Source organism: Branchiostoma lanceolatum, chromosome 4 (assembly GCF_035083965.1).
Source record: "Branchiostoma lanceolatum isolate klBraLanc5 chromosome 4, klBraLanc5.hap2, whole genome shotgun sequence".
Classification (NCBI taxonomy): Eukaryota; Metazoa; Chordata; class Leptocardii; order Amphioxiformes; family Branchiostomatidae; genus Branchiostoma; species Branchiostoma lanceolatum.
Window position 1 is genome coordinate 25,419,546 of NC_089725.1, and position 22,943 is coordinate 25,442,488.

At 39.4% G+C, this 22,943-nt stretch overlaps 1 protein-coding gene across 2 annotated transcripts in view; it reads right to left on the minus strand.

The window, feature by feature from the left end:
- The window catches only part of LOC136433641 (chromatin-remodeling ATPase INO80-like), a 77,214-nt gene that overhangs the window by 23,756 nt on the left and 30,515 nt on the right, over positions 1-22,943 (minus strand). For both annotated transcript variants that reach the window (XM_066426045.1, XM_066426046.1), the window contains exons 24-39: positions 22,858-22,891; positions 22,520-22,602; positions 21,942-22,119; positions 21,443-21,610; positions 19,306-19,501; positions 18,682-18,915; positions 17,392-17,614; positions 14,244-14,371; positions 13,500-13,594; positions 13,225-13,297; positions 12,700-12,858; positions 12,164-12,266; positions 11,544-11,635; positions 9,438-9,617; positions 8,570-8,702; positions 7,328-7,588 (exon numbers count right to left, since the gene is read on the minus strand). In XM_066426045.1, the coding sequence (XP_066282142.1) occupies positions 7,328-7,588; positions 8,570-8,702; positions 9,438-9,617; positions 11,544-11,635; positions 12,164-12,266; positions 12,700-12,858; positions 13,225-13,297; positions 13,500-13,594; positions 14,244-14,371; positions 17,392-17,614; positions 18,682-18,915; positions 19,306-19,501; positions 21,443-21,610; positions 21,942-22,119; positions 22,520-22,602; positions 22,858-22,891 (2,340 nt within the window). The remainder of the gene's footprint in view (positions 1-7,327; positions 7,589-8,569; positions 8,703-9,437; positions 9,618-11,543; positions 11,636-12,163; positions 12,267-12,699; positions 12,859-13,224; positions 13,298-13,499; positions 13,595-14,243; positions 14,372-17,391; positions 17,615-18,681; positions 18,916-19,305; positions 19,502-21,442; positions 21,611-21,941; positions 22,120-22,519; positions 22,603-22,857; positions 22,892-22,943) is intronic.

Genomic DNA, 22,943 nt, shown 5'->3' on the forward strand with positions numbered 1-22,943 from the left:
ATTATAATTTCTAAATATCTAATCATTTGTTTGAAAGAACACTGATGTTTTGCCATGTTTGTGGTTCCCCAGCAAAACCTCAAAACCAACGTCTATTGCCTTTTCTGGCGACAGACCTGTTCCTCTATCAAACAATGGGTAGAGGATCTGTGAAAACTGCCTTTGTTGCTCATTTGACTTTCCATAATTGAACAATCTAGAGAGAAGACGAACAAAGTCAGTCAAACCACAGTCCATCCCCAGCCCTGCCCCTACAATTAACTCCCAAATCCTCTTACTGCCGCTGATCTGATCATTGCTGCTTTTAATCCACAAAAGACTCAGACTGGCTACAAAAATGTGTCATGACTGGAGGAGCTGCGTGCAAACACTTCAGAAGTTTTACAAGCAGTTGTGGTCTTGACTTAGACTGGATTATAGCTCATTAGTGGCATAGCTTAGTAATAGATTGATTGACTGATAGCACAAGATGATGTGGTTAGGTCTTTTAACGTGTATCACGAAGCACGATGTTAGGTAACAGATTTTTGTGATTACAGTACTGTTGTGACTTAGCAAAATGTCTTCTGCGGTCAGTTATTACAGAATAATATGGATGATATTTACATGCTGAAAATACATGTACTGCATGTTCATCCTAAAACTTACAGTTTAATAGACTCCAGGACAAACAGAACACAACAAAAAATAAATATTCTACAGAATCGAGAATGTAGGTCAGTGATGCCCAAAGTTTACCCTCATCAAGCCTACCAGCGGAAAGAACATCTGTTCTTCCACAACAATGCCGTTTCCTGATTCCATTGTCTTCTGAAGCTATGCTGTACCATGTGTTCCTACCCTTGGGCGATGCTCGCTCAGGTGATGACATGCTGACATATGTGCAGTGGGGACACCAAGCATCTGCCCTCCAACAAATGAATCGATGTCAGGTAAATTTTCTTTGGTCTCAATCAGCCTACGGTAGTACCGTTGCTATTGTCTTCCTAACATCTTTACAACACATCCTTCTGCAATACATGTTTCTAGTATCTTGTCTTGCATCTGACAACTTTTCTTCATTTGTCTTACTACATTTGGGAATCCGCATCAATTGTGGTTAGGCAATTGACACACAATGGGTTGTGTTGCTTGGACATTTAAAGCAAATGACTGCTAGATGATAGTTTCTAAAGTCTGACATGTATTGAAGATGAATGATAAGGAGGACATTTAACATATGTTGTAACAACTGATAGAAGTTCTCAAAATCACTAATTCTGATTCAAAATGTGGAGATACCATGGTTACGTAAGCCAATTTCAGTAGCATATGTGCAAGATGGAGATTATCTGACCTCCCCCACCCTTCCAATCACTACCCACAAATCCTATCAGCTTTGTAGCTGACCGTTGGACCATTATCATGAAAGTCACCAGAAACCAAGATCAAGGGATACGCAAGCAACATCTCAGTTTCTTGACTAACTAGCTGTTATCCCAAAATACTATAACTCAAAAAGCCTTATTCGTCACTTTTCTTCTTTGGCAATACCAACTGCATAAATATGACTTGCAGCTAGACCCAGACCAAACAACAACAATTTTTGGGAAATTTATTACATTCAAGGTCACTGCCTACATGTTACACAGCGTGAACAGAGGCAACACAACATAGTCCATGATAGAGCGTGCGCAGCGAACTGAAATATTCATCACCACTTCTCTGAACTTGATATTATAGGACCAAGTTCATAAATCTTTGTTCCCCATAGACTGACAGACAGGCAGCCTATACTTTGTCATGAAAATTACAAAGAAACCCTCAATATACGTCAACACTGTCATGGGCTGTATTACGGTACGGTACCCAAATACCTACACTTTAAAACCTCATAGATTTGTCAACCTACAGTATGATTTGTTGAAACACTTTGCTAATGGAGTTTTAAGTTTAAAAAAAAAGACATGATAATGCCATCCCTTGAGGACTATTTCATTTCCTTGGCAAGTCTTTTTTTTTTCCTTTGCATGTTTTTTTCAGACATGACTTTTACTCCTCAACCTACAGAGTCTTAACCCGTAAGACAGAGGCACCTGGCGGTCTGCCATCAAGACACCACATCTATGTGCAAGCACATCTAATCCTCACGAGACGGGGTAGAACAGACAGTAAGTCGGATAGTGAGTGTGTCTTATGCTCACGTAACTAACATACATGTACCTGGCAGCTCAATGTTATTCCAACAGAATATTTTGCATCAACCAAATATACCCAGTATAATGGTGAAAAAGGGCAATTTTTTTCCAGCTAAAACATCAACATTCAATGCTTATTATATCAGATCCATTCAATTTTCAAGCATACGTCCTTGAAGGATTATGTTATGTGGGAGTATCATATACTTCATTTTAACAGATAACATATACCCGTCAGACAAATAACACGCATCCATCCTGTCTTACCCCAATCAAGCTTGTGTTGCTCCATATCTTTAACAAATGTGAGAAAATCGGAGTATCGAACCAGAAAGCAAGGACATGCTAGAAAATATGATAGGGGAGAAAATAATGAAAACACCCCTTTTCAAGTAACTTTAGATGTCTTCACTGCAGTCAGATGTCTTTATTTCACTTCAGATTCGACAGTTTTTCAACAGAAACGCTTCCGAACAAGATATCTCGTTAATGGACCTGGTCATTAACAAAAGACACCACAATGGAACCTTTATGACAAACATTAGAAGGAACTGTAGCAAAAAGACTGTCTCCTAAAATTTATATATGATGCTATCAAACAAACACAGCAGACAAAGACACAAGTAAATACTTCATGAGCAACGAACAAGTCGGCGCCAAGAAATGCAAAGGATCAATACATGATGACGTTTGCAGTAAAACTACTAGCAGAATCTTTTCAATCTACTTGGCAGTGACATTCATCTTACCAGGTCCCCGGGGATGGGTGCGTTTATGGGGCTTTGTTTTGTGACAGGAAATTTGGCCAGCCTGGTGGTACCAAGCACCTGTCCTTCATGTAACACAACAGATGGGGAAACTGGCAAACTTGGATCAAATCCAGCTTACTGAGGGGATTACTTCTGACCGAGTGATAGGTCGTTTCACACACGACAACTTCAACTTTTGTTTCGTTCCCTGAGCAACATGTCTAGCCATTGTTGAAGAAAATGTAAGCAATGATGACAAAGGAAGAGTCTTTCACCTGTAAGAATTGCCCTTGTCTTTGTGCGACACACCCTGATATATGATTATGAATAATAAATTACCAGGGGAAGACTCCGGGATGACCTGAAATGGAGGGTATCTGGCAAAGTTCCTCGGTACATGCTCTGTTTTAAAACCTTAGATCTGTTTCATGAAATTCATCCCTGTAAGGTCTTCATTCATCTAATAATTCCTTGTGTACAATAAAAATAATCAAACTTTTATTGCAAAAACAGGACCCAGTGCATTATCGAGTTGTCATTACGCAGTAACAGAAAATGTTCACATTGCTAATTCTTACATCTGTCAGACTCTCTTTTTCTCTCTCTCTCTACATATATGTATGGTACACATTTTCAACATACTTAACCTTCCTACTCTCCACCACAAAGTGCCACAATCTCTAGATAATGTAACAAAATCTTGGTCGGGATGAGAAAACACAGGGAGCCTGCTGGGAATGGACCGCGGGGCTGACACCTGTTTCCACACCAGCAACTGTAACTACAACACACAAGTACAACTACCCACAGCTAGACCATTCATACATTCATTCATACTCCCAGACACTCATGCGAACTGACAGGTGAATAGAGGCTTGTCAAGGCAGTTGTTGATTGTCTGGAAGTTGATGTCAATAACTTTTATTACCAATAGACAGTCTGTCAGATCTGGCAATGAGTATTGACAATTCTTCGAATGCTGCACATATTAAAGTAAAGTAAAGTGATTTAGTTTGCAAGAAATTGTGGAAAAGATTCATCATACAAATCAGTCTGAGGAAGGTGAACGTTTTGCAGGGCGATATGATTACCTATGGTGCAATGCCTAGTCAAGGACAGTGAGCCTATAGTGAGTTTAACATTTCCCCTAACTGCACAAGCAAATGATACACTGTGATTGCCAAACTCCCCTGGCAAATTAATTTCCCTAGATCTATTTGGCTCTTTTTTTACTTTTCTGCAAGCATAATTTGACGGACACTAGGCATTTACGTCCAAGTGCAAAAATTGTCACTGCTGGAATCACATCAAACATTGTTCTAAGTTGAACTCACATGTTACCAAATATGCACTGCTAAAACTATCAACACCTCCGCGGGGAGATAGAGAGTGCATGAAGACTTTGCCAATTTTGTATTGCTGGAATCTACAGCCATGACTAACTTATTGTTAGAATCACATGAAGTTGTCTGCTGCATGACAGATGCTACTGTAGAGCAAGCACCAGATTCCAATCCGATCAATGGTAAAATGCCACCTTGTCACTACTCCAGCAGAGGTTACTAACCAGTGCACCAGTTGCTAACCAGCACAAACACTGGAAAAGACAAATTTCATCCTCTGTATTCTATGTCAATGTCTCAATGACCATAGAGAGTGCCAGAAACAATGTCATCGATAAGTTGGGTGTGTCAGGCTGTGTCTTGTCTTGCCACACCTAGATACATGTACTCGCGAATAGGGTAACCAGTACAAACTCTGGACGGACATACTGTATCATCCAGTGTATTCTATGTGGATGTCCTTGGAGAGTTGTAGGTACAATGTCATTGATCAGTTAGTTGTATTAGGCTTTCTCTTGTGTTGCCACACCTGGTTATTCTATGTCAAGGTCCTTGGAGAGTGTCAGGAAGAATGTCATTGTTCAGTTGGATCTGTCTGGTTCTCTCTTGTCTTACCACATCTAATTACTTGAATATAATATCTAATTTTGGTAACTAATACAAACTAATATTTTATTCACTGGTATTCTAAATGAGTGTCGTTGGAGATTTATAAGAAGAATGGTATACAGCTGGACCAATGTATCGGTCTTTCTCTCTTATGTTGCAACACCTAGTTACTATTGAATTTAATAACTCATTCAGGTAACCATCATACACACTGTACAGACATATTTGATCCACTGTAATCTATGTCAAGGTCCTTGGGGAGTGTCAGGAAGGATTTCATTGTTCAGTTGGTTGTGTCTGTCTCTCTCTTGTCTTACCAGACCTAGTTACTCTTGAATATAACATCAAATTTTGGTAACTAATACAAACTAATATTCAATTCACTAGTATTCTAAATGAGCGTCGTTGGAGATTTATAAGAAGAATGGTATACAGCTGGACCAATGTTAGACTCTACCAGTCTCCATGGGTCACTGGGAAAATAGCAGAAATTAGCCAAATAGAGTCAACTGTATGAAGGGAGTCGGCTATGGAGATAGGGTCAAATATTGCAACCCTGGATAACTGCCGATGGGAATCTCCATGGCCAAAGTCCCCCAGGAAATATTCTCTCTATAGCCAACGCGGTTAGTCTGGTAGAGACTAGACCAATGTGTCGGTCTTCCTCTTGTGTTGCCACACCTAGTTACTCGTGAATCTCATAACTCATTTAGGTAACCAGTACAAACCTATGTTTCATTCACTGGTATTCCATAATACAACTAGATCAGTGTGACAGGCTTTTTCTTGTGTAGGTCATGCCTAGTTACTTTTGAATCTAATAACTCATGCATATTGCTATTGAGATGCCACACCCAGTTACTCTTGAATCTGATGACACAGTCATCTTGCTGCAGAAGTGTTAAATAATCCATCAAACCTTTAAAGACCTCTCTTGCACTGGAAAGGCTAATATGCAACAACACTTGGCATCATTCCAGAAATCTAGTTCCACCTGAGTACATGTACATCATGTCAGAAGAGGGCGTGGTTACTCCTGTCATTAAACCAGGCAACAAGGTGCGGTTATAAGTCTAGACAGAACAATTTACTCTTTCCAAGTGAAGAAATATCAAAGTCTATTCAATGCAATATTACAGGTAAAGGGCAAGCTATGAATGGTGATAGAATTGTCTTTCATGTGCATGCAATTTGAATGCAATTCTGTAAAAACAAACAATTTGAAGTACATGTACATGTATTGCACTGAACTTATTCTTAAGTTAAATGTTTTGTAAAATTTGAGTAGGATGAAAATGTGTTTGATCATTGTCAATTGTAGAAATCTTTATCACCATCATTCTAAGAAAATAACTAGTTAATGACTGTAGCTTATGTTGCATTGTACAACAGCAAGAAGAAATGGTATGTATTGGATTTGGATGAGCTAAAATAACAAGCTTCCCTCTAGGGTGCACTAAAGTATCCGTGAAGAAAATTGGGTACAATCAAAGGGGAAGTTCAATTGGGAAGGTCATACAGAAGATGGCACAATAGTAGGTGGGGCACCTGACATTTGGCGGGCCTATAAAACATTCATCGGTCTTCACATGTCTTTACGTCTTCAGGAATTCAAAGAGTAGCATCAAAGGAAGCTCTTATAAAACAATTATTGTAGTGAAGGTTGTATCGACATTACACCCTGGCAACATCGTTCTCAATCCCGTGATTTCTGTCTAGTCCAAGAAAATTTATTGCATTGGCTTAATATTGTGCACATGCACGTAGGCAGGTAGGCAATATTGTGGGTGTGGTTCTAAAACAGATGATATCTCCACTGACATTTCAATACTATCCTTTAAACCTGTGTGATGTACTGCACAAAGGGATATGGTATTCTTTCCTGGTTTGTTCTCAGGTAAAAATGTGGGATGGCAATATGACAGATTGCACACAGGATTAACGTGTTGAATGCAATGACATTTATTGAATTCATTTTAGGCAATGAGTTTGCAACGGACACGTTCTTATCTGAACAAGTACATGTACATGGGTATGTCAATGTGTATATATGTTGGAGAAACAACTTAGGACAAACACTTGATAAGCACAGGGTAATAACTAACATAATGTAAAATTAATATAGGTAAAAAGTGGATTCAAAACACCATAACTACTAACGCATTCTTGAAACTATCTCAGCAGTTGGAAAGGTGCGTGTGGAAAACATTCTTGTCACTCACATATTGTTAAGCTTTATCAAGCTGTCGTGATACTGCAATATAGTGTAGTATATTTGATGCATTGTTATTAGTTATCTTATCTAATATGGAATAAAGCATATCATATCTTATTAATAGATTACTCCACAAAAATTAGTGAGTAAATGTTTGTCTTTTAATGAAGGTCTTTCTTAACAAACAAACAAACAAACAAACAAACAAACAAACAAATAAACAAACAAACTCACCTCCCCCAGAGAACTGGAAGCCGTACGCCTGGAAGGCTGCTACTGATGCAGCAGCAGCCCCGGCCCGCGCCCCGGCCATCGCAGCCGCACTGTTCGCGTTGATCTTTCTGCTGCGACCAGCGGCCTTGTTCCCTCCTTTAGCAGGAGTGCTCTTGTTGGACTTGGGACGACCCCTACCCCGGGCGGAACCTTTCCCCTTGGCCCCCGGGGCAGGCTTTTCCGCAGGTGCTTCTTGAATTTGAGGGGGAGGGGTCACAGCAGCTGAGACAACAATGGTGAGAAATTCACTTGCAGATCAGGCTAGAACACCTCATGCTAAATACGATATGTTCATTATACTATTAATTGCCCTTTGGAGTCAAAGTATTGTTTTAAATCAAGAATCAAATGCTAACAGAGCTATCAATAAGTAATGTTTATCTGTGATGGTAACTGACTTTATAAAGATTCTATTTCTGGACATATAGTAAAGCGCTTACCAAAAGCTTATCAACGTGAGAAGGATCAGACAACTGGTCGAAAGCTAAATGGTGTTTTTACTTTGTGTATGGAAATAGGGTGTAAAATCTTTATAGTGTTATTCATACATACGCTAACATTCTCTGTACAGCAGAGAGCCAGAGACCGTTTACAGTGCAGACTAATTATTGTGGTAGGTTTGTGAGGAAAATAACAACAAAGCAACACTTCTGGCTAGCAGATATATACCTACCAGGGCATTCTGAATACAGTCAAACCTTCAAACCTGTGCAAGTGACCACATCGACATAAGGACCCCCTGACGAAGGAGACCACTTTTTGGTGATCCCTCAGATAATTTTCCCATTGACAGAAGCATTAAGAATCCTGTCTATAGTCTGTCCACATATAGTAGAACATATTTTTTTGTCTGCTGAGTGGTCTCCTTGGACAGTTTTGACTGTAACTTAATTTCTTATTTCTTGCACTGTTGACTTAAATCCAGTACTTCACCAAAAGGACAGCCCCAAGAAAGTGTGCACAACCAAACAAAGCTGTGAAAAAGCAGAGAAGACAGCAAAACTAACATAACAACCCCAACTGATTCATCATGATGCACAGAGATTAGACTGGTTTGACTGTAACTACATTTCTTAATTTCTCTCCTGTCTACATTAACCTTCTCCCTGCTGCCTAAATCCGTAACCAATAGAGAATGGGGTGCTAAATGGTTACTTCAGTATGCTAAAGGTTAATCCAGGGCTCCCCTACATGAGTAGTTACCTGCAGGCTGCAGTGCCGGCTGCTGCTGCAGGGTTGGCTGCTGCAGGGGCAGGTCGTCCACGATTAGTAGACCATCGTTGCTGCTGTCGTCCTGCGGCAGACCTGTCATCGTGGCCTCACTCCCAACAGACATCTGAGGGGGGCAACAATACACAAATGATAGAATCATTAAGATGATATTTACATATGGTCTCCTATAGTCAATATTGACCAGGGTAAAATTCTCAGCCCTACAGCTATGGCTAAACAGTCCTATATGAGAATGACAGTTTAATTTTGCCACATAGGACATATCTGTAAGTTGACTCAGGGCTGTTACAAAGTTCTTTTCTCTGGACTTGCTTCTCTTCTGCTCTGTGCAAGATGATATTAGCAGAGCTATTTCCTCAGAACAATAACCAACATTTCACAGTACTTTTTAAGGCTGTTTCCAAAATGTTTTATAACACATTTATCCCTAGCCTGACTAAATCAACGCTCATGACACGGCCGCAAACTGACCGCACAGCCCCCTTGAAGGAAAGGGGGCCAATTAGCTAAGATTGTGTAACACAGGCTACATGTATCCCTATTTTACCTATTTGTATCATTTCCAATGCATATCTATATGGTTAATATCATTTTTAGTCTTTCATCTTCTTGTAATCATCAATCTGGTAATAGTGCAATATTTTTGCCTATTGAATTAAAGCTGCTAATGGTAAAACCTGCTGTTTTTACTTAAAATGCACCATCAGTGCTTTGAACCTGTAAACAGTGTATGTTCACCACCTGCCATTCTTAGTAATAGAATACTGCCAGCTTAACTGGATTAGTGTCCCACTTTTCTATGCCTTTGTGGTTCACACACGACCTTGAACACACCGACCTCGCTGGGGGCAAGGGGACTAGGCACAGCTGAGTCGTCCGCACTGATGAGGGAGCCTTCGGGAGTGTCCATAGACGGGTTGGACAGGTTAGAGTTCTCCTGAGATGGCAGGAGCAGCTCCCCGGCTGTTTCCATGGTAACAACATCGTCCTTCTTCTTCTTGGCAGCCTCTCTTCTCCTCTACATGGGAGAATTAACAAAAAAGTTACACTAGAAACATTGATGAAGGTTGGACATTCAACTGATTCAGGTATACAATATTCAAAGACAATTCAATCTCTACAACTGGATAAGATACAGAGATTCTGGATGTTTTTACATCCATCACCCTCTTTAGCATCATTGTCTAGAATGAATTGGCAGAACGAGAACAAAAGAAGTTGTAAGAGAAGGACAGCATAATCTTGAGACAATTCAATCTCTATAACTGGATAAGATAAAGACATTATTTCTGGATGTTTTGACATCTATCACTCTTCTTCAGCATCACTAGAATGAATTGGCAGAACGAGAACAAAAGAAGTTGTAAGAGAAGGACAGCATACTCTTGAGACAATTCAATCTCTACAACTGGATAAGATAAAGACATTATTTCTGGATGTTTTGACATCTATCACTCTTCTTCAGCATCACTAGAATGAATTGGCAGAAAGAGAACAAAAGAAGTTGTAAGAGAAGGACAGCATACTCTTGAGACAATTCAATCTCTACAACTGGATAAGATAAAGACATTATTTCTGGATGTTTTGACATCTATCACTCTTCTTCAGCATCACTAGAATGAATTGGCAGAACGAGAACAAAAGAAGTTGTAAGAGAAGGACAGCACAATCTTGATGACAGAATCCATTGCATTGGGTCAGGATTTTTCATACATCAATGTAGCGTAACTGTTCATAAACAGTTGTCTTGCACTGTCAGTGATTGAAATGTTGCTATTGGGAAAAGTATGCCAATTAGCTCATTAATGTGTACAGTCATGAGAAACATCTACACTGCCATTTTTCTTGTCTTCAAAAATATCAACTTTCTGTAATATGAATTTGTTAATCTATAGAAACATAAATACATGCATGGCTGGGAAGTGAAAGTAGAAAAAGTAAACACTCCATTTGATAAAGTTGCCTGGTTAATTACAGTCATTACAAATGTCTCCTTCAAAGGTTCATTAATGTTGAAAATAACTGTTCACACACCCCCAAGTCTAATCTATTATTCTCATCAACACAAAATATGAGCAATGTGAACATGAGCTTGTTGTTAATTGTGCTTGATCGATTATGTTATGAAAAAAGTACATGAATTTGCAAGAGCATGCATGAACACAAGCAAACGCATGAAATTACATAAATTGCATATGCTATTGTATGCAGCTGAACTGCAACATAAGCCAGATGTAACACGGATACAATACCATGACATGCACGTCACTACCAATCAGGCTTGAAGCATCTAAATACAATTACGTACTTTGTCAGCTGCATACTTGCATACTTTTGACAAGCATTACAGTATTATGTGACTAGTATTGTGGCCATCGTACAAATGTAGTTTCCTAAAAGATATACTCTAAAAGCAGGTCTACAACAAAATGCATGTTACTTTATGCGCTGCAGCTTGATATTAAAATTATGACACAATGCAATGCCATGACATGCACATCACTGCCAATCAGGCTTGAAGCATCTAAACACGATTATATACTTTGTCAGCTGCATACTTACATACTTTTAACAAACATTACAGTAAAATGTCGTTTACCAGAAGATATACTCTAAAAGCAGGTAATCACAAGCATATCATAACACGGTCATTCTCATTTAAATGTACACATTTTGTAATCTCTGTTACTGTAAGAAGTAAGACGTTCCTGACATTAAGATATGACACATACAAGGTACCAAACTGCCGTTCTTAAAAGGTAGAAAAGTTTTAAGTCGTCATAAAAACTACAGTTTGACATCTAATATGTGGCATATCCTTATGCCAGGAACGTCTTATTTCAATCGGTAACGGAGCTTACAAACTGTGTACATTTAAATGAAAACGAGCGAACATGCAAGTCACTACCAATCAGGCTTGAAGCTTCAAAATAAGATTACGTACTTTGTCAGCTGCGTACTTCTCCCTCTTCCTCTTCCTGTCCTTGGCTTTGATGGCCTCCTCCTGCAGCCGCTTCTCCTCCTGGCGCTGACGCACTGAAACCAGACAAGCGGAAAACATGGCCTTCTCTGGGAGATCAGGATTCGGGAACATCAAAGCAAAAATGTGCATTTATAGAATATTGACTAATCAGTGCACACATCAAGCCAATACAGAAAGATAACTTAACTTTACCAAAAGGCGATACTTCCTGACAGATAAATCAAATTTGCAACAGGAATATACATCAAAAGACATTTCTACATCAAAAGTATACTATGTCTTTGAACATGAACTCTACATGAACTCTACATTTTGCCCTAAATCAGGGCAAGCTAGCCTATAACCAGAGCAAACTGAGACCGTTAATGCTGATTGGTCAATAACTAAGAACCCCCTGAACTAGGAAAACACAAAAAGTACAAAAGTCAGACTCTGTCAGTCTTGAAAAAGACAAATCAAGCCAAAACCAGTCAAATACCATCTCAGTGATGTCATTTTCCTAATTCCATGAATGATGTCTACATTTACACACTGTACAACCCTTTTTGCTTCAAGATTTAAACCTCCTTGAGTAGACTCACATTTCTTCTCCAGCTCATCATCGTCCAGAAGCAGGGAGACAACCTCCTTGGGTTTCAAGGTGTCGGGAGAGAACTTCCCTCCACTGATGACCATTCTCTGAATCTGGGTGACAAGGGTGGAAAATGAGACCAGAATATGACAAACTTTATATCCTACTACAAACAGCTGCCTGAGTCCCTCAAAAACATATCTTTTGTGTGCGTAGTATCTAGGACTAATGAAGTCACAAATTTGTGTATAACTTGGATTGGCTCAAAGAAACCTACATGTACTGTACAGTACTTAATCTCAGGACATTCAGACATAACATAAAGAGCAGGCCATTTTAAACTGTGAATACTGTTATTCCAAATGTCTTTGTTGCATTAGCGTATTGTTGATTCTTTAAGCCCAGTGTAACCTGAAAGGCAGGTCGCAAGACCTGAGTGTACATGTATAAACTGGTAAAACAGTACAAGTGAAAAGGCTGAAACTCAGAGAATTCTACATGTTGACAATAAGAGGAAGGGGTAAAACTGAAGATAGACCTGCATACCTCACTCTTCTCCCTGGCCCTCTGCAGGATCCTCTCCTCTATGGTGCCCTTACAGATCAGTCTGTACACCGTCACCTGTTTGGTCTGGCCCAGGCGATGGGCACGGTCCATGGCCTGCTGATCCACTGTGGGGTTCCAGTCACTGTCGTAGAAGATCACCTGAAGGAACAGGACATTTGTACATTTTCCCATTAGCCTACAAGTTACAAAGTTCAGTTTTTACAAATTCATTTGTACTTGTATTAGGAATGTTGATTACACGTCGTCATTTCTCTATATGAACAACGAAATACAGTCAAGACTGCCAAGAAGACCACTCAGGGGACCGATAGAATCTGGTCTATGTGGACAGGTGGTCACTAGACAGGATTTTTAATGCTTGTGTCAATTTGGAAAAATTATCTAAGGGACATCCAGAAAATGGCCACATTGGTCAGATAGTCCTTATGTAGAGGCGGTCACTTGTACAGGTTTGACTGTAGTCTAGACAATGTCTTAGTTGAGAAGGAGTAACAGAACCCTTACCGTATCAGCAGCAGTCAGGTTGATGCCCAGCCCGCCTGCTCGGGTGCTCAGGAGGAACACAAAGATGTCAGACCTGAAAAATGGTTTAAAAAGTTTTAAAACTGTTGCTATAAATGGAGTTCCTGTGTTAATATCTATCTTTTGGAAATCCAGCATAGTCTGTTAGAAATGTCAAAGCTACCAAAGGAAAGGAAGAACATCGAAAGCATGATAAGAAACGCTGCTATCTGATAGAGGTCAAAATCAGAGGGATGAGTGAAGAGAATGATGCCCACCTCTGCTGGAAGTCCTCCACCATGTCCCTTCTGTCAGAGATTTTGGATGAGCCGTCCAGCCTCATGTAGGTGTGCTTCCTGTGCCACATGAACTCCTGAGCGGAAAAAAATGTTTTATATATGTCAGGGTAGAGATTGTTAACTGTATCTGCCAGTAGAGATTCCAATCAAAGTATCTGTCGACGATAGGGACCTCTACTGGCAGAACGACAATTCTTGTACTTAATATACATTGCAATTTCTACCGTGACATATATATATCTATATCTATATCTATATCTATATATATATGTCACGGTAGAAATTGCAATATATATCTCTCTCTCTCTCTCTCTCTCTCTCTCTCTCTCTCTCTATATATATATATATATATATATAGAGAGAGAGAGAGAGAGAGAACGACAATTCTTGTACTTAATATATATATATATATATATATATATTAAGTACAATATATATATATATATATATATATATATATATATATATATATATATATATATATATATATATATTAAGTACAAGAATTGTCGTTCTCTCTCTCTCTCTCTCTCTCTCTCTCTCTCTCTCTCTATATATATATATATATATAGATAGATAGATAGATAGATAGATAGATGTATATATTTCACATACAACCTTCAAAGTCTCATTAAAGCAACTGAGGATTTTTCCTAAAGACGTAAAAAAAAAAGTTAACTTCACCCAAAGTACTTTTTCAAACAATCCAAACCAATCACACACCTCTAGAATGTCGATCATGCGGGTCATCTGAGAGTAGATGAGGACCCTGTGCCCCTGCTGCTTCAGTCTGGTCAGCAGGAGGTCCAGCGCATACAGCTTTCCGCTGTCCGTCACTAGGACTTCCTTGTCTGAAAATGTGATGCATTTGATTGTAATTTGTACTGGATATCATATAACAAAAACTGCGTATCTGCAAGGCCTTAGCTCAGAACTTACAGACGTCTGTTGAAGAATCTATACACAATTTCATTTCCACTATTTTGATTAAATGTCGAAAGTATTTACACAGGCTACACTGTGTCTAGTGATTTGTTTCTATTAACCTTTCGTGCCACAACCGTTGGGGCTTTTTCTTCCCTTGCCAGCCATGTCAGAAAAACTGCTTCAAGTATATACAGTACAGTCTACTTTCAACATGCATTACAGCAAAATGTGACTAGTATTCTGGCAACAGTAGCTTCCTAACAGATATACTCCAAAGGCAGGTCTACAACAAAATGCACTTTACTTTACGGGCTGCATCTAAATATCCAAATTACAGCACATATTGAAGGCATTCCAACTGGTGAAAAGGGCTTTATCAAAGCTTGGTGACCTTGCGTCAACTAGCACTCTAAAGGTGATGACTACATTTTAGGATGAATTGAATTAGTCGTCCATCAAGCAATTTCTGTCCATCAACTGCAGCTGCCATAAATGCAGCTTTGCACTTCCAGGAAATTGGAATCACTGAGTACTAATAGCAGCAGTAGTGCCTATCTAGGAAGTGATAATCATGATGATCAGCCACCGTGATTGACTTTCTCTGGCAAAGTAGCGACATTGAGAAGATTGAATCGAGGGGGCCTGACAATCAAAATGATGAAGCTTTAGAGGCTGACATGCTGACAGTGTAGGCGTACTTTAAACCAAGTTTCTTTTTCCAAAACCACTCACTGCTAGAAATGTATATGGTTCTTAAGTGCAATGCAGAGGATACAGAGGGCAACACATGTATGCAACTATGTAATGATTGGTAACTTCATGTGGACCATGGTTTTACGCATACTTCAACAATAGGCATAACTCAGCCTCAGGCTGCAAAGTCTGTAGATATTAAGTTAAAGTTAAAGTGACCCGGGCGTCTAGGGGTGGCGCCCATCTCCATTTCTATAGCCCTTGGGCCACACACATTTGTGCAAGTCACTACAGCAGGGGGCTGGTCCGCTGGTAGTGATGTGTGTTTAACTTCCATACTCTTTCCCAAATGCTGAGTGCTAAGCAGAGAAAGCAGTATGTACCATTTTTAGAGTCTTTGGTATGACCCGGCCGGGGTTCGAACTCACGACCTACCGTGTGCAAGGCGAGCACTCTACCAACTAGGCCATTGCACCGGCCCTACAAGATGAACAAGATACAAAAAATGAAATGTTCTGCTGCAGCACCAAGGCAAGCTTCCAGGGTGGTCAACATCTACTCTGTCTTTGATCAACCAAACCACATACGGAAATCTATAAGATGGAACTAAGCTCTTACTGTTACCTTCAGACAGATCACTGTTGTCTGACATACAGGGACTGCTATACTTTTAAAGCTCAACTGAGTGGAAGAGGAAATTTGGAGTTGTCCGTGGGCACCACCATTGACCTCTATTTCCATATAAATGATATATTACTTTATTCTGATGACAATCACTTTACTACACCTGATTTTCAAGGTGACCACAGCAATGACATGACTTTGTATGCAAATGTAGATGATAGACCAATTCCAGAGGTAATAGAGATCGGGAAAACCTTTATCAAAACATTCATTAACTTGTATTTGTAGGATGAATATTGTCCTCATCAAGGTCATTCATGTTCATGAGGAGGCAGAAATTGGAACCTTGTGTTACATAATCTGTTGTTCCACACAGTTGAATTTCCTTTGTAAACGGTTTCCTATCCAACAACTTGAACTACTGTGTTCTTGTGTATCAAATCAATGTGAAACAGTGTTTTCATTCTAATTTAAGCCTGAACGGCAGACATTACAGTAAAATCTAAATCAGAAAGGTTGCAGTAACTAACATTTCCAATGTTGAAATCTCACATATACTGACTAGAAGAGGCATTGAGGGAGGCTTGGTGACAAACACGTGCAAGTACTGTTTTGTGGATAACTACTTGTCTACGCAACATGTAAAGTCAGCCTTGACCCTTAAAACTAAGGTTGGGAAAACTGTTGACACTTCAGTTTCCGGCAATTTTGCACAGCCCATTTAGTGCCTTGCACTTGAGTTCTTAATCCAGCCCTTACCACAATGCTACACAAACAGCAGTGGATTAGGCCTTTGTATCTGAATTGGTGGAAAAGTGCACCTTGCTTCATGTAACACCAGCTGCTAGCATTTCCACCGCACTCTGTACACAAACCTGGCCAAGAGCTGCCACAATTCAATAGGCAGTGCTCTTAGACAGCATACAAGTATAAAGCAGAGCAGAAAGGAGGTACATATATATATGTAACCAAAGAAACCAATAGAAGTTGTCAACACTCTACTTAGAACCTTATTCTCTGATGCAAACACAGCAGATATTATATATACATGTAGCTTATTCACAAGCTATTTCTGTTTTGACGGCATTAGAAACTTGGCAGGAATTGCTCCAAGATAGGACTCATCAGTACCTTTATTGAGCTAATCAAGTATTGAATAATTAAAATATACCTGAAGAACAAAACAAATACCCAACTACGTCCTCGAAATAGAATCCTTTCTATTCAAAATGCTGAAAGGACTGAAAGGGACTACAGGCCTCCTGAGACACAATCAAAGTACTAACACTGGGAGACTATCTTTATCATCAATTGTCACAGAATACCCCCAAAGGCCTACATTTATCACGTTTGGTTTTATGGAAAAGATTTTGTCAACTTCTATGCACAATAATCTACTCTATAAAAACATGCAGAAAACACAATTTAAATATACATTTTTTAAATAAGTCTTTCATTTCACATACAGAAAATATGAGATCTTTCAACCTGTCAAATGAAAAGCACAAAACATTGATATGACTTCGTCAAGAGAACATTTCGTATTGTTTGAACTTCAAACTTGAATTCAAAACACCACAAAAACAAAAATTAAAAGTGCCTGTGAAAATAAATGAATTTACTGTACCTGGAATTTGTATATTGGACCATCCCCAGGATAGCTCTACTGCAGCCAGACCCCCAGGCTGGGGAGGGAAGAGCCACCCCCCTAGACGGTGCTGGCGGTACGACTCCGGTGACCCGTACAGCACGGTTGGCCTGGCGTTAGGAGCGCCTCCTAGGTGCTGTCGCTGTAAGTCGTAGCCTGCGCTGCGATCGCTGCTGTACCACAGCCGACAGGTACTAGTCACCTGGAATGCCATCAACAGTCTTAACAATATGCCAATAACAGTTTTGCTTGACAATATCTAAGTATATGACAATACTTTACGTTTGGGACCGCATTGTTTGCAGTGCATTTCACGGAAACAGTCACCGAAATCATTTCCTTGGTTGTGAATAGAAATCTTTCAAATAGTTATTCAACTGTCAATCTAAAGAAGGATGGACCTAACTTCATTCAAAAAGAGAAAATCGTTGAGTTGTGCTTTCTCATCTTCCTTGTCTTTCATTTCTATTCATACAAAAATACAGAAACTGTTTTTATCACTATTCACACAATTTCCTGACACATAAACTCAACAAAACACACCATGGCAGCAAAATTGAAATCAGGACTTGTATTGTTTTATGCAGTTACTGCAGAGTGGTTTGTGTCAACTACCAAAACTACATCTCCAGGTTGGCACTAGTGCAAAGGTACATGTAACTAAGTATGCTAAAGGTTAAATTTGCTAACTATCAACCTGTGATAATCATTGCAAAGACTGCAACATGACACTATGTATGACCCCTATAGTTTATACCACACAACAAACTACATGCTGGTGGGAAGTTGGCTTGTTTGAACAGTTGCAGTTCTTTTTACTGTTGTTGCCAAACCAAACCAAATCAACAACTTGGTTGACACTTATCTTCAGCAAAGAAAAAGCATTTAACCAAGCTCCATATCAACTTTTACTGTGATCAAACAAAAGCATTATAGTCAAACCTGCCCAAGAAGACCTATCAGTTGACAGTAAAATCTGGTCTACGTGGCCAGGTGGTCACTACAGACAGGATTCATTAAGTGTCATTTTGTGTCAGTGGGAAGATTTATCAAAAGGACCACCAAAAAGTAGTCACATTGGCCAGGTGGTCCTTATGTAGAGGTGGTCTATTATAAAGGTTTGGCTGATTTCTGCTATTCAATTAAGAGGGGCACACGTATTGAGCCAGTATGTAGCCAGACTACGTAACAGTATTTAAGCACGAGGCCAGTTCTTTTCAACAAGTTGGGACAAAGACAGTTAAAGACACACAGGCTGGGAGACCCTACCTTTGGAATGATGTTAGTGAGGAAGGCCGGAGCAGCACATGGGACACAGTCCCTGCGGATGGAGGGGCGAGGGATGAAGCGGGGAGGGGGGCTGGCCATGGCAGGGGCCGGGATGGTCTCTGAAACCCCCGGCAGGGGAGCCCTGGGCAGGAGCAGGTGGCGCCGTGTGGGGGACTTGGGGTGGGGGGCCGTCTTCTCCCCGCTGCTGGCGCTGCCACTGGGATGTCTTCTCGGCTGTAGGGGACATGTCAGTAAAGCAATCTTAAGTTTTGTTTCCTTGAATGAGACAAGTTTCACTGTTTTAAGCTGCCGTTACACTGTCAAGATCTTTGGCTAAATTCGTTGATCGCAAGAAGGTGGCTTCACCGGAGTCATTCATATTTTTAGCCTAAAAAACTATTCTATCACATTGAATGTGTGTTGGAGACTTGTGAACATTGGCCGATCTCAAACTCACAACGATCAAGACGACACAAGCAATATTGTTACCAAAAATGTCCTTTTAGAAATCCCAAACTCATCAAGCTGTGTGACGCCAGCTTTAAAACTGTAAATGTGACAGAATCTGAACATAGCATAATTTCGAAAAAACCAACAAGGATGCAAAGGAAGGCACAAACTTACCCTTGGGGAGGTGGGGGTGTGTGTGGGGCTGGATAACCTGCGGGCGGGGTTGGTTTGGGGCTGCTGGGAGGGCGTAGAGTGAGAGGATCTCCTGGTGGGGGACAGGGGGTTGGGATGGACTCGTGTCGGAGACGTCAACCCTGATTTGCTGCCGTGAGAAACGGAGAGGTGTCGGATCTTGCCAAGTCTCCTTTTCCTGTAATGAAATGAATTGAATCATACCATTTGAAGGTTTACTCAATCTTTTTGAAAAATTTAAGAAATATTGTCACTTAGATATTCTTTTATCAGAAATAATTCAAAATTATTACAAATATTATTCAAAAACCCTCTCGGTGACTTGGAATAGACTGTAGGAAGATTAGACATCCAGGAAGGAATAATAATATTTTGATTGAGTCTAAACCACTGGACAAATGTTTGCAAATTACAGAAACTTCAAATGCCAGTTTATTTTCACTGAATGATGAAGAATGCTGGATGGCATTTCAAAAGTTTTTAATTTTCAAACAGTTTTCCAGCGGTTTAGACTTGCTTAGAATATTATGCTCTGAAAGGTATCAGCTTGCTAGCTGGTTGTCGCGTACATATATATATATGTTCTTGAAAGCAGATTCTACTCGTACAACATGAATATGATGGCATACTCGTAAAAAATTATTAAATAACAACAGCTAGACTGTAAATACCTTGCATCAGCCTATGATTAACATACCAAATGTCAAAGCACCAATAGGAATTTCCAACATCACTGGCAGGATTTTGTCAACAAATTCTAATTTCCTTATAAATTATTCAAACATGCTCAGTGGAAATTGTCTGGTAGTAGTTTGTTTTTCTTACATACTGACTTGGACAACCCTACATTTACACAGCGATGAGCTGGCCAGATAAGACAAAAGCATAGACTCCTTAAAATATCCAAATGAAATGTAAAGATGGGAACATGTAAATGTGGCAACAGGTACAGTACAATCTACAAAGACGATAAATGATTCGTTCTTGAGGTTAACCTTTTAGTTTGGTTGTTATGGCCATGATTTTCTCCAACTGTAGTTGATCTTCATGTTGTCAAATATTTATGTTGGTACACAATACATTTCTTAACTCGATAACAAACCTTCAGCTCTGTTATCAAGTGCAGTAAATTTGTCTAATGTAGTGTAACATAAACATTAATAATTCAAGGGGAGACAGTGCAATCTATTATAGACAAATTATGTTCAAAGCCTCCCTATGGAACATGTAAACCATGTGTTTAGGTAAATAGCAGAGAGGCTTTATAGATATTCATGTCTATGGTAGTAACATACTGACATTTATAACATTGGTATATCAATTATTTATAGAATTACCTACAAGTTATGGCTCCTTTAGAAATTAATGACGTTGACAACAAATCCTATTAAAAGATAACAAGGCGTGCCCTTTACTAATATACCTCATGCATATCATAAGCTTCAAGTTTATATGCATATCATAATTCAAAACAATGTGCAGCTTCCGCATGCAAGAATGACACACATTTGTCATTCACAAAATGATGCACAAGTGCATTCATGTCATGCCTGTTACTGCCTACCATAAGTCAACAGTTGGTAAGTTGATACAGACTGTTATGCCAACTTCCCTGGTGGGACTAATCAATTTAGCACTTGATAAGCCTTAAGTGACACTTGCTTTAGTATCTATGAGAAGGGTCATTGTGTTTCATTGAATTCTTGAGGAATCTAAAAAAAACAAGTCACAGTCTAGACCTGATGTATATTTTCTTGGCCAAACAATAAACTGAAAAACTTACTACTGAAAGAATTCTCTTTTCCAAAAGTACATTTTGTAACTTTAACTATCTTTAAAGTTAGTCATAGATCTAATCAATTATAGAATTACAACAATCAAAAAAGTTTGAAAGTTTGAAATATACACCAACACCAATTTCCTGGTAACTGTTTTATCTGACATTGACACAACATATATTGACTCATCTGTATGACAACAAGGATAAGTTTTTGACTGAGACAAAAAAACTCAAGATTGAGTCACTCACTACTTCTTTCAAAATAATGTTTCACCTTCATGACTTTCTCACACTGCTTCCAATGGCTATAGTATAAGCAATCCTGTTAGCAGTACAAACCTGTGTCCAGTTGTTTCGGGGATGAAGTGGATGGTTTGCTGCATGTGGCTGATGAAGTTTGTAGTGAAGCTGGTGAAGACGAGGTTCTTGAGGACGGTACTGCTGGCGATCTCTGGCGCTGACAGATGGAAGGACGGCGTCAACAGAAGTGCCGTCCTGTCAAGACACCTGAAGGGGAAAAAGTCCCAGAAGTTCCAGTCAACCATTTTTTTAAACGTTCCCATGAAAAAATAACAAATACAAATCTATTTCATCACTGTAATTTACTACTGTAAATTGATCTAACTTCACAGGAACTTAATTTTGAGGCAAGAGGGAAAAGTAGGCATTTGCAGTGGAAATAACGCAGTAATGCAATTCAAGACAAAGCACAGATTCATGGTTTACTGCATTCACAGTGAGTGCTCCCTGTTAAAACCCCATACATACATGTAATACCACCACAAACATTTCACGATTTCTACAGTATTGGTTCTTGTAGCCTTTTCTACTGCCTTACCTTTTATGGGTAGACTGTACATGCCACTCTCTGTGGTGGTGTATCCTGTAGGCTTCCTTCAGTGTCAAGTACAGCGCCAGCCACCTGACCAGCAGCCCACACAGCATCAGGCTGTGCACCTCTGCTGGCGACGTGTTCAAGAACCGGAGGAACGAGAATGTGCTGTCTGACAGCACGTCTGCAACCGAGCATAAAAACCATATTGGTAAACAGTGACAAAGAAATCACTAACACACACCATGTTAGTAGTTCACTATGCTCATGCATTAAAGTCATACATGTATCTCAACTAGCAATGGCGCCAGGGGTGGTGAAATTTCTAAACAAGCTACTATCTTATGAGTTCATGTATCTCTGCTTTTGTATATGCACAAGTATCTAGCATGATGTAGTAAAATCTATTTGAAACAAGAGAAGAAAGATTTTTTGGCAAAAAGATAACTACTGCTGAAGGTTTCATCCTACCCTCTATTCTAAATCCTACAGTAACTTATGAGTTAGCACCATTCTATGACAAAGAAACCCACAGGTTTTCTATTCAATCATTGACCATTCGAAAACTTCAGCAGCAAGCTCACCTTTGGTAGAGCCCTTCTTAGGAGGAAACAGACTGTGATGAACATTCTCTTCTGAGAATGCATAGAGCATATTGTAGATGTACCTGTAGTGGGAGAGTAGAAGTATGAAATAAGTCAGGAATGAAATTTTAGCAAATAGTCGAAATGTCCAACTTTCAATTTGGCAAAATTGAGAGAACAGGGTAAGCTAAGGAGAGGACTAAAATATTCATAATTGAGACCTTTTTGTAGAGCTGAATTAGTTAATTTGATATTGGTAGTCGCTATAACAATCTAATCAATTATGATCTGACAAAAGATGAAAGTTGGAGACAAGGAAGAAAAAATCATGTTCTCACCTATTCTTGCAGTATGATACACTATCTACACATCCTGTGGACACAAATAAGGACAAAATTAGGCCTAAGAAATGACTGTTAAGTGT